We start from the raw sequence: 12,307 nt of genomic DNA, 5'->3' as shown, positions 1-12,307 counted from the left end.
CACTGTAAGGATCTAATTGGAAGGTATGGCACTATATGTACTATTGGGGTTCATTTACGCTGTAAGGATCTAATTGGAAGGTATGGCACTATATGTACTATTGGGGTTCATTTACACTGTAAGGATCTAATTGGAAGGTATGGCACTATATGTACTATTGGGGTTCATTTACACTGTAAGGATCTAATTGGAAGGTATGGCACTATATGTAGTATTGGGGTTAATTTACGCTGTAAGGATCTAATTGGAAGGTATGGCACTATATGTACTATTGGGGTTCATTTACGCTGTAAGGATCTAATTGGAAGGTATGGCACTATATGTACTATTGGGGTTCATTTACACTGTAAGGATCTAATTGGAAGGTATGGCACTATATGTACTATTGGGGTTCATTTACACTGTAAGGATCTAATTGGAAGGTATGGCACTATATGTACTATTGGGGTTCATTTACACTGTAAGGATCTAATTGGAAGGTATGGCACTATATGTACTATTGGGGTTCATTTACGCTGTAAGGATCTAATTGGAAAGTATGAGCATATTGATGCTAAGCAGAGAGGGAACTGTTTTATAACAGATGATGAAATTAGGACATACTGTGTCTCTGAGGTGTTGTCGCAGGGTGGAGGAGTTTTTAGCTTATCAATCTGGGGAACACAGCGCACGCACACACACACACACACACACACACACACACACACACACACACACACACACACACACACACACACACACACACACACACACACACACACACACACACACACACACACACACAATTACAAACACACACACACATATATATTCAAACAAACAGGTGACACAACAGAAACAGCTCACCATATAGAAGATGTTTGAAATGTTCATAGCAGGATCTTTGATCTGTATGCCCAAGGTATAGTATGCAGCTAAAAAGAGAGGGAAGGAGAGAGAGTTATCACATGGCAGGAAATGAAAAAGTGTAGCGGGACCATCGCAGTATCAGTGAAATGAGCAGTAGATTTGTAAATATTGCATTTACCTGTACCATAGCAGTAAGCAGAGCAGTTGGAGACAATCTCCGCATCTGAAAAACAGGAATACGGTACTTATCAAGATAGAGGGGTTTACCATCGTTACAGTGTTAATATGCACAGTACCAGTCAAAAGTTTGGACACACCTACTCATTCAAGGGTTTTTCTTTATTTTTACTATTTTCTACATTGTAGAATAATAGTGAAGACATCAACACTAGGAATTAACACATATGGAATCATGTAGTAACCAAAAAAGTGTTAAACAAATCAAAATAGATTTTAGATTCTTCAAAGTAGCCACCCTTTGCCTTGATGACAGCTTTGTACACTATATACACTTTATTTCTATTTATTTCTATTCTTTATTATTACTTTTATTGTTTTTATTTCACTTTGACCTGCATTGTTGGTCCTCGGAGCTTAAGATATTCATTGTACCCTGTAATTACACCTGCCACCCTGTACATCTGACTGTTTAAAACCCCCACTGAAGATTGAAATGGCAAATGAATGTGTCTGTCTGTTAAATGTGGATAATGAGTACTACACTATCACATGGGTAAATGAGCAAGGGTGAAAAAAATGTCCGAGTTTTTACCGATGGGAGGTTCAGGGGGCATACCACAGTCCATTTGGGTTTGATTCCCAAGAGGCACGTAAACAGTCCCTGCATGTCCACTGTAAGATACAACATGTTCGTATCAGAGGATGGATACCCTATTGATACTAAAGAAAAGCTACAAACACAGAAACAGCAGCATAGTATTAACTTTTCCAGAGTGACCTCCAACTGACCATGAGATATTGACAGTCCCTGGAGTGTCACACGTGTTTGGAAGAGGGAGAGTGCCATTCAGGAAGCCGGTGCACTTTGCAAAACCATTACTTGGAGGCAATTGGCCTGCACACAGACCCTTAGCTACAAGTAACAAGCAACAAAAGTTAGGCTCAGATAAATGTACATTCCTATGAGAGATTTCATATTCACATTAGGGTCAGTGCGACTCACCCACTCTTTCCACTTTTCCCACTATTTGGAATTGTATGGAGCTGTTCTCCTGACCCTTCCACAGCGCTCGCTGGAAACCACAGGTTAACATTGGCTTCCTCGTCATCAGCAGCACAGTGCAGTTAGTCCTCCTGGAGGGTTTTGGGCAGTATTACACCGTGGAGCGGGACAGAGGATGCTGAACTGTAGTATTGAAATTAGTGGAGGTATTTCCACCACAGGAGGCTGGTGAGGGGAGAATGGCTCATAATAATGACTGGAATGAAAGTGATGTGTCGATACCATTCCATTAATTCCATTGCAGCCATTACTATGAGCACGCCCTCCCCAATTCAGGGGCCACCAGCCGCCTGTGAGTTCAACTAACCTGATCCCTGTTTTATTGACACACGTCACCTCAATGTCCTGTAAAGATAAGAGTTTTGATTCAACTCACATACTTTTACAGACTGAGACAAAGTGCCCTGTAATGTTGACATGCACATTAAGGCAGGTCTGTCTGGAGAGAGATGTAGTCTTACTTGAAACAGGCTGGCAGCAGTCATATTTCCACCTTCATGCTCTTCACTACAGAACAGACAGTGAATAAACAGAGATAGCTTCAGAAGAGATTTTTCTTTTGATATTCAAACATCCTTTTCTGTACATCTACGGTATAAATCATAACAGGCAATAATGACGTGTGACTGAATACTTTACCTTGTGGTGCTATGGGGCCAGCTGGGAGAAAGAGTTGTCATGCTATGGTTGTAGGGTGGGGTGGACATGCTATGGTTGTGTGAGGGAGTACTAATACTATTGTAAAGCATAGTTGTCATGTTAGTTGTCAAGGTTGTCATGTTGAAGTTGGTGAAGTTCTGGGATAGTGTTGTCGTGGTGAAGTTGGGGAAGTTCTGGGATACTGTTGTCGTGGTGAAGTCGGTGAAGTTCTGGGATAGTGTTGTCGTGGTGAAGTTGTATAACCATGTTGTCATGTTGTAGGGGGTGGGATATGTTGGACTGACAGAGATGGTTTGCAGTGTGTCAGTCAAATTTGTGCCATTTGCTTGTTCAGAGTTGTTGGGCTCACAGGAGTCCAAGAGAGAACGAAACAGAGTCCTGAACTGAAACAGGAAAACAATGCTGTCACATTTCATGTATAACTAAACAAATGTACAGTTTCAACAGGATTCATCACACATCAGTCAATCAAGTTTCATTCACTGTCTTCTGGCCTACCCAGCCACTGATGTCTGATTCATTCTTCAGATCTCCAGTCACATTCACCGCAAGGACCATCCAGTAGTACACAGCTGTTAAACATACACATTACATCGTACATTTCAAATCAATCAATCAGACTTTATTTATATAGCACATTTCTTACCCCCCTCCAAAACAGTAAAGTAATTAACATAAATAAGTAAAATAACCGTGGGCATGAAAGACTAATGCCTCAATATCATATTATATGCAGGATTCATTAAACATACACTGATTGGTACAGAGCTGTGTGAAGTTACAAAGCACCTCTGCTGACTCTGAAACAGAGGGGAGAGGAGATATGTGAGGATCAGTGCAAACCAACGCAACAGGAAATGCAAAATTGTAGTGTATTCGAGGTTTGAAAAGGCTTCATAATAATTAATATTTCCTGTTGCTGCAGGATTATTTTTCCTACTGCAGCAAACTGGCTCAAATGAAGATCCCACATCTGTAGCTCCACACAAACTCCTTTATTATACAGAGACATTATCACACATACAGTCAATAGTATGATTACTCCCTGTGTTAAACCCCTCCACTATAAATCAGGCAGTTGACTTACCTGTTGTTGCATTAGAGGTGACTGTTATTGGCAAAGGAGTGGAGTGTCTTGGAGGTGTGCCATTTTTAGAGGTCACTGAAATGGAGAGACAGGAGTCTATTAGCTTGCTGAGTCCGACTGTACAATGAGTGTCATTGAATGATGAGATTTGAACATAATGTATAAGGATGACCTAATTTACTGTTGGTAGTGGACGTTATGATGGGCGAAGTCGAGTGCAGAATAGTGGATGGAGATGGCATGGTGGATGTCATTGGTTCATTAGTCATGTTGGATAAGGCAGTGTGCAGTGGTGATGGGTGAGGAGTTGTGAGGGATGTGGGGGGTGGGGTTGTGAGGGATGTGGGGGGTTGGGTTGTGAGGGATGTGGGGGGTGGGGTTGTGAGGAATGTGGGGGGTGGGGTCGAGGATGCATTAGACATGGGCACTGAGACTGTTGACGTGTTTGGAGTGTTAGATGAAGAAATGTCTGTAATGGGTAACGTGGCTGTGGACAGGATAGCTGATGGAACTGCAGGTGTTGTGTCTATAGCTGATGGAGCTGCAGGTGTTGTGTCTATAGCTGATGGAGCTGCAGGTGTTGTGGCTATAGCTGATGAAGTTGCAGGTGTTGTGGCTATAGCTGGTGGAGCTGCAGGTGTTGTGGATATAGCTGGTGGAGCTGCAGGTGTTGTGGCTATAGCTGATGAAGTTGCAGGTGTTGTGGCTATAGCTGGTGGAGCTGCAGGTGTTGTGGATATAGCTGGTGGAGCTGCAGGTGTTGTGGCTATATCTGATGGAGCTGCAGGTGTTGTGGCTATAGCTGATGGAGCTGCAGGTGTTGTGGCTATAGCTGATGGAGCTGCAGGTGCTGTGGCTATAGCTGATGGAGCTGCAGGGGCTGTGGCTATAGCTGATGGAGCTGCAGGTGTTGTGGCTATAGCTGATGGAGCTGCAGATGTTGTGGCTATAGCTGATGGTGTTGTGCCTATAGCTGATGGAGCTGCAGGTGTTGTGGCTATAGCTGATGGAGCTGCAGGCGTTGTGGCTATAGCTGATGGAGCTGCAGGCGTTGTGGCTCTAGCTGGTGGAGCTGCAGGCGTTGTGGCTATAGCTGGTGGAGCTGCAGGCGTTGTGGCTATAGCTGATGGAGCTGCAGGCGTTGTGGCTATAGCTGATGGAGCTGCAGGCGTTGTGGCTATAGCTGATGGAGCTGCAGGCGTTGTGGCTATAGCTGGTGGAGCTGCAGGCGTTGTGGCTATAGCTGATGGAGCTGCAGGCGTTGTGGCTATAGCTGGTGGAGCTGCAGGTGTTGTGGCTATAGCTGGTGGAGCTGCAGGTGTTGTGGCTATAGCTGGTGGAGCTGCAGGTGTTGTGGCTGTAGCTGATGGAGCTACAGGTGCTGTGTCTATAGCTGATGGAGCTGCAGGTTTTGTGGCTATAGCTGATGGAGCTGCAGGTGCTGTGGCTATAGCTGATGGAGCTGCAGGTGCTGTGGCTATAGCTGATGGAGCTGCAGGCGTTGTGGCTCTAGCTGGTGGAGCTGCAGGCGTTGTGGCTATAGCTGGTGGAGCTGCAGGCGTTGTGGCTATAGCTGATGGAGCTGCAGGCGTTGTGGCTATAGCGGATGGAGCTGCAGGCGTTGTGGCTATAGCTGATGGAGCTGCAGGCGTTGTGGCTATAGCTGATGGAGCTGCAGGTGCTGTGGCTATAGCTGATGGAGCTGCAGGTGTTGTGGCCGTAGCTGGTGGAGCTGCAGGTATTGTGGCTATAGCTGGTGGAGCTGCAGGTGTTGTGGCCGTAGCTGGTGGAGCTGCAGGTGTTGTGGCTGTAGCTGATGGAGCTACAGGTGCTGTGGCTATAGCTGATGGAGCTGCAGGTGCTGTGGCTATAGCTGATGGAGCTGCAGGTGTTGTGGCTATAGCTGATGGAGCTGAAGGTGTTGTGGCTATAGCTGATGGAGCTGCAGGCGTTGTGGCTATAGCTGATGGAGCTGCAGGCGTTGTGGCTATAGCTGATGGAGCTGCAGGCGTTGTGGCTATAGCTGGTGGAGCTGCAGGTGTTGTGGCCGTAGCTGGTGGAGCTGCAGGTGTTGTGGCCGTAGCTGATGGAGCTACAGGTGCTGTGGCTATAGCTGATGGAGCTGCAGGTGTTGTGGCTATAGCTGATGGAGCTGCAGGTGCTGTGGCTATAGCTGATGGAGCTGCAGGTGCTGTGGCTATAGCTGATGGAGCTGCAGGTGTTGTGGCTATAGCTGATGGAGCTGCAGGTGTTGTGGCTATAGCTGATGGAGCTGCAGGTGTTGTGGCTATAGCTGATGGAGCTGCAGGTGCTGTGGCTATAGCTGATGGAGCTGCAGGTGTTGTGGCTATAGCTGATGGAGCTGCAGGTGTTGTGGCCATAGCTGGTGGAGCTGCAGGTGTTGTGGCTATAGCTGATGGAGCTGCAGGTGTTGTGGCTATAGCTGGTGGAGCTGCAGGTGTTGTGGCTATAGCTGGTGGAGCTGCAGGTGTTGTGGCTATAGCTGGTGGAGTTGCAGGTGTTGTGGCTATAGCTGATGGAGCTGCAGGTGTTGTGGCTATAGCTGGTGGAGCTGCAGGTGTTGTGGCTATAGCTGGTGGAGCTGCAGGTGTTGTGGCTATAGCTGGTGGTGCTGCAGGTGTTGTGGCTATAGCTGGTGGAGCTGCAGGTGTTGTGGCTATAGCTGGTGGAGCTGCAGGTGTTGTGGCTATAGCTGATGGAGCTGCAGGTGTTGTGGCTATAGCTGGTGGAGCTGCAGGTGTGGCTTTAGCTGATGGAGCTGCAGGTGTTGTGGCTATAGCTGGTGGAGCTGCAGGTGTTGTGGCTATAGCTGGTGGAGCTGCAGGTGTTGTGGCATTAGCTGGTGGAGCTGCAGGTGTTGTGGCTATAGCTGGTGGAGCTGCAGGTGTTGTGGCTATAGCTGGTGGAGCTGCAGGTGTTGTGGCTATAGCTGATGGAGCTGCAGGTGTTGTGGCTATAGCTGGTGGAGCTGCAGGTGTTGTGGCTATAGCTGGTGGAGCTGCAGGTGTTGTGGCTATAGCTGATGGAGCTGCAGGTGTTGTGGCTATAGCTGGTGGAGCTGCAGGTGTTGTGGCTATAGCTGGTGGAGCTGCAGGTGTTGTGGCTGTAACTGATGGAGCTGCAGGTGTTGTGGCTATAGCTGGTGGAGCTGCAGGTGTTGTGGCTATTGCTGGTGGAGCTGCAGGTGTTGTGGCTATAGCTGATGGAGCTGCAGGTGTTGTGGCTATAGCTGGTGGAGCTGCAGGTGTTGTGGCTATAGCTGGTGGAGCTGCAGGTGTTGTGGCTATAGCTGGTGGAGCTGCAGGTGTTGTGGCTATAGCTGATGGAGCTGCAGGTGTTGTGGCTATAGCTGGTGGAGCTGCAGGTGTTGTGGCTATAGCTGGTGGAGCTGCAGGTGTTGTGGCTATAGCTGATGGAGCTGCAGGTGTTGTGGCTATAGCTGGTGGAGCTGCAGGTGCTGTGGCTATAGCTGGTGGAGCTGCAGGTGTTGTGGCTATACCTGATGGAGCTGCAGGTGTTGTGGCTATAGCTGGTGGAGCTGCAGGTGTTGTGGCTATAGCTGATGGAGCTGCAGGTGTTGTGGCTATACCTGATGGAGCTGCAGGTGTTGTGGCTATAGCCGGTGGAGCTGCAGGTGTTGTGGCTATAGCAGGTGGAGCTGCAGGTGTTGTGGCTATAGCCGGTGGAGCTGCAGGTGTTGTGGCTATAGCCGGTGGAGCTGCAGGTGTTGTGGCTATAGCCGATGGAGCTGCAGGTGTTGTGGCTATAGCCGGTGGAGCTGCAGGTGTTGTGGCTATAGCCGATGGAGCTGCAGGTGTTGTGGTTATAGCTGATGGAGCTGCAGGTGTTGTGGCTATAGCTGGTGGAGCTGCAGGTGTTGTGGTTATAGCTGATGGAGCTGCAGGTGTTGTGGCTATAGCTGGTGGAGCTGCAGGTGTTGTGGCTATAGCTGGTGGAGCTGCAGGTGTTGTGGCTATAGCTGGTGGAGCTGCAGGTGTTGTGGCTATAGCTGGTGGAGCTGCAGGTGTTGTGGTTATAGCTGATGGAGCTGCAGGTGTTGTGGCTATAGCTGGTGGAGCTGCAGGTGTTGTGGTTATAGCTGATGGAGCTGCAGGTGTTGTGGCTATAGCTGGTGGAGCTGCAGGTGTTGTGGCTATAGCTGGTGGAGCTGCAGGTGTTGTGGCTATAGCTGGTGGAGCTGCAGGTGTTGTGGCTATAGCTGGTGGAGCTGCAGGTGTTGTGGCTATAGCTGATGGAGCTGCAGGTGTTGTGGCTATTGCTGGTGGAGCTGGAGGTGTTGTGGCTATAGCTGATGGAGCTGCAGGTGTTGTGGCAATTGCTGGTGGAGCTGCAGGTGTTGTGGCTATAGCTGATGGAGCTGCAGGTGTTGTGGTTATAGCTGATGGAGCTGCAGGTGTTGTGGCTATAGCTGGTGGAGCTGCAGGTGTTGTGGCTATAGCTGGTGGAGCTGCAGGTGTTGTGGCTATAGCTGGTGGAGCTGCAGGTGTTGTGGCTATAGCTGGTGGAGCTGCAGGTGTTGTGGCTATAGCTGATGGAGCTGCAGGTGTTGTGGCTATTGCTGGTGGAGCTGCAGGTGTTGTGGCTATAGCTGATGGAGCTGCAGGTGTTGTGGCTATTGCTGGTGGAGCTGCAGGTGTTGTGGCTATAGCTGATGGAGCTGCAGGTGTTGTGGCTATAGCTGGTGGAGCTGCAGGTGTTGTGGCTATAGCTGATGGAGCTGCAGGTTTTGTGGCTATAGCTGGTGGAGCTGCAGGCGTTGTGGCTATAGCTGGTGGAGCTGCAGGTGTTGTGGCTATAGCTGGTGGAGCTGCAGTCGTTGTGGCTATAGCTGATGGAGCTGCAGGTGTTGTGGCTATAGCTGGTGGAGCTGCAGGCGTTGTGGCTATAGCTGGTGGAGCTGCAGGCGTTGTGGCTATAGCTGGTGGAGCTGCAGGCGTTGTGGCTATAGCTGGTGGAGCTGCAGGTGTTGTGTCTATAGCTGGTGGAGCTGCAGGTGTTGTGTCTATAGCTGGTGGAGCTGCAGGTGTTGTGGCTATAGCTGATGGAGCTGCAGGTGTTGTGGCTATAGCTGGTGGAGCTGCAGGTGTTGTGGCTATAGCTGGTGGAGCTGCAGGTGTTGTGGCTATAGCTGGTGGAGCTGTAGGTGTTGTGGCTATAGCTGATGGAGCTGCAGGTGTTGTGGCTATAGCTGGTGGAGCTGCAGGCGTTGTGGCTATAGCTGATGGAGCTGCAGGTGTTGTGGCTATAGCTGGTGGAGCTGCAGGCGTTGTGGCTATAGCTGGTGGAGCTGCAGGCGTTGTGGCTATAGCTGGTGGAGCTGCAGGCGTTGTGGCTATAGCTGGTGGAGCTGCAGGCGTTGTGTCTATAGCTGGTGGAGCTGCAGGTGTTGTGTCTATAGCTGGTGGAGCTGCAGGTGTTGTGGCTATAGCTGATGGAGCTGCAGGTGTTGTGGCTATACCTGATGGAGCTGCAGGTGTTGTGGCTATAGCTGATGGAGCTGCAGGTGTTGTGGCTATACCTGATGGAGCTGCAGGTGTTGTGGCTATACCTGATGGAGCTGCAGGTGTTGTGGCTATAGCTGATGGAGCTGCAGATGTTGTGGCTATAGCTGATGGAGCTGCAGGTGTTGTGGCTATAGCTGATGGAGCTGCAGGTGTTGTGGCTATAGCTGGTGGAGCTGCAGGTGGTGTGGCTATAGCTGGTGGAGCTGCAGGTGTTGTGGCTATAGCTGATGGAGCTGCAGGTGTTGTGGCTATAGCTGATGGAGCTGCAGGTGTTGTGGCTATACCTGATGGAGCTGCAGGTGTTGTGGCTATAGCTGATGGAGCTGCAGGTGTTGTGGCTATACCTGATGGAGCTGCAGGTGTTGTGGCTATACCTGATGGAGCTGCAGGTGTTGTGGCTATAGCTGATGGAGCTGCAGGTGTTGTGGCTATAGGTGATGGAGCTGCAGGTGTTGTGGCTATAGCTGATGGAGCTGCAGGTGTTGTGGCTATAGCTGATGGAGCTGCAGGTGTTGTGGCTATAGCTGGTGTCGATGTTGTGCTACTTTGTGATATGGTTGATGCTACAGTATTTTGGGTGGTAGACACTGATGTGGTTGTAGTCTGTGTAGTTGATAAAGTGTTTGTTATAAGTGGTGCACTTGGTTGAGTTGAGTACGAAGGAGGCGGGGCAGCGGGTTGTAATGATGAATTTACTGAGAACAGAAACAGAGAAGTCAACATGGTCAGTGTAACGACAACTTTAGACACTCGGCCACTTCCCCAGATCAGGGAGCCCGACAGACAGTCTAGGTTAACAACATAAGTGAACAATACCTAAGACATTCAACAGATTAACGCACCAGCCAGAATGGCCAGTAAAAGCCTACTGTTAAGAAGTCGAATGGCTGTTGATAACAGGCCTTTTTCCATCCACTACAACAAAAACCTACCCAATCCTTCCCCTTTTTCAACTGTTCCTGTTTCCTCCTCTTCCTCCCTACCTCTCGGCCTTAGTGTGACTGTTTCCATCTCCACTGTGTGTTGACTAACAACATCTTTGTCACATTTCTGGGTGTTTAGTTGCAGGTGAGACTCGAACCAGACCAGCAGGTTTTTCTATACTTAGGAGGTATGAGGCATTGCGTGTGTGTTGATGACAGGTAATGCTGAGTGACCAGCATGTCAGACTTCTCCAGCCTTACAGTAGGATGGGGTTTCTCAGATTCCCTCTGTAAACAGCTAAACAGACTAATGAGACATTCCTCAATGGTTTCTCAGTACAACCTTTGGATTGTGTTCTGAAAAGGTGTGTTTCTGATGTATTGTGTTGTTTACTGGTTACAACACCTCACCTCTGGCTACATGAAGAAGAAGGACCAGCAGGGATATCCAGAGCAGGGTTGGATGTCTCCGAGTTCCCATGTGTTGGAGATCAGAGGCTCTGGTCATCGTTCTGTCAAACAACAGTTCACAGCATCAACGTTAACAACTCCGAAATCAATCTCAACACATTTCATTGTTAAAGCAACTCTGTATCAAGTCTGATGAGAATCCTTTACCACAAATGAAATAAAAAACTTTGACTGCACTACTGAGATAGTGAAGGTGTGGTGAGACCAAACGAACCCATGTCTAAAAAATAGATGATACTGTCTAGATTTAGCCCGGTCTAATTGCATGACCAAGAGATAAGATTTTACTGATGAGACAAGTACAAGGAACACAGAGACACCATACATCCTCTCTACAGTATAAGGAACACACAGACACCATACATCCTCTCTACAGTATAAGGAACACACAGACACCATACATCCTCTCTACAGTATAAGGAACACACAGACACCATACATCCTCTCTACAGTATAAGGAACACAGAGACACCATACATCCTCTCTACAGTACAAGGAACACACAGACACCATACATCCTCTCTACAGTATAAGGAACACACAGACACCATACATCCTCTCTACAGTATAAGGAACACACAGACACCATACATCCTCTCTACTAGAACAGTCTAGATCTCTGATTTATACATCAATATTAAAATCCACTTTTTTTATCTGAATAAAATATTTTGGGTGCGTCTTCTGATCTCGCAGAAACAAATGTGGTTTTAAATACCTGTGTTGATATCTCTGATGTTATTTCTGTGTGTCAGTTACAGATGGATATTTGATACAGTAGGGAAGCATCCATGTGTTAATGCTATTGTCTTACATAACACTAATATGGTGTACATGACTCTAAAGTAAACACAATACTGAGTGCCTGTTACGACACACTTCAATTTACACTATCAGCTGTGTCCTGAAACGATATTACAATTACTCTGGTCCATTCACCTGGAGAGCTGCAGAATAAGTCTACCTGTTGATTTGTTAAAACATCTATTTGAAACCACACACACACACACACACACACACACACACACACACACACACAGTTTGATCATTCCTATGTGGGATAATATTGACAGTCTATAGCCTATACGTAGGTAGGCTACTGTAGGTCTATGCCCTGAACAGCAGAGGAAGATTGTGTGAAGAATATATTTTACCTGGTGAAGCACCGCATACGGACACAGCGCACTCCACCACACCACATAGCTGGCGCCTTGTCGGGGTTGTCCTCGTCTTCATAAAACATGTATTTCTCATCCGCGATGCAACAATCCAGATTTAGGCTATTTTCAGCACTGACCCCCTGATAGATCAATTTAATAAATCAAGTTTATGATTGTTCTTCCCCTCTCAGACCGACGTAATAACAACAACGGTCCTTAAATAAGCAAATATACGGCACAAATAAAAGCGCAAATGTTTCCTTACTGTAAAAATAGTCCAGGCTACTAAACCAACGTGAAGACACGAGCTGTGACTTTCCCACCATCATTAGGTGACATGTGGGACACACCCCTAAGACGTCAAAGCC

The 12,307-nt window shown here is 48.0% G+C and overlaps 1 protein-coding gene across 5 annotated transcripts in view; it reads right to left on the bottom strand.

Annotated features, from left to right (window-relative positions):
• The window catches only part of LOC115204369 (adhesion G-protein coupled receptor G2), a 20,862-nt gene extending 8,555 nt beyond the window's left edge, over positions 1 to 12,307 (bottom strand). The window contains exons 1-15 of one of the 5 annotated variants that reach the window (XM_029769884.1): positions 12,205 to 12,307; positions 11,934 to 12,079; positions 10,720 to 10,820; positions 3,840 to 3,914; positions 3,505 to 3,552; positions 3,251 to 3,324; positions 2,732 to 3,135; positions 2,554 to 2,599; positions 2,400 to 2,437; positions 2,033 to 2,163; positions 1,819 to 1,942; positions 1,622 to 1,701; positions 1,028 to 1,072; positions 847 to 914; positions 604 to 653 (exon numbers count right to left, since the gene is read on the bottom strand). In XM_029769884.1, coding sequence (XP_029625744.1) covers positions 604 to 653; positions 847 to 914; positions 1,028 to 1,072; positions 1,622 to 1,701; positions 1,819 to 1,942; positions 2,033 to 2,163; positions 2,400 to 2,437; positions 2,554 to 2,599; positions 2,732 to 3,135; positions 3,251 to 3,324; positions 3,505 to 3,552; positions 3,840 to 3,914; positions 10,720 to 10,820; positions 11,934 to 12,022 — 1,373 coding nt within the window. In that variant the 5' untranslated portion in view covers positions 12,023 to 12,079; positions 12,205 to 12,307. Of the gene's footprint in view, positions 1 to 603; positions 654 to 846; positions 915 to 1,027; positions 1,073 to 1,621; positions 1,702 to 1,818; positions 1,943 to 2,032; positions 2,164 to 2,399; positions 2,438 to 2,553; positions 2,600 to 2,731; positions 3,136 to 3,250; positions 3,325 to 3,504; positions 3,553 to 3,839; positions 3,915 to 4,011; positions 4,469 to 10,719; positions 10,821 to 11,933; positions 12,080 to 12,204 lie in introns of those variants that run through there. The other 4 variants (XM_029769879.1, XM_029769881.1, XM_029769880.1 and 1 more) reach the window with 4 other exon arrangements.

This window comes from Salmo trutta, chromosome 12 (assembly GCF_901001165.1).
Source record: "Salmo trutta chromosome 12, fSalTru1.1, whole genome shotgun sequence".
NCBI classification, from domain to species: domain Eukaryota; kingdom Metazoa; phylum Chordata; class Actinopteri; order Salmoniformes; family Salmonidae; genus Salmo; species Salmo trutta.
This window is presented reverse-complemented; position numbering and strand designations above follow the sequence as displayed.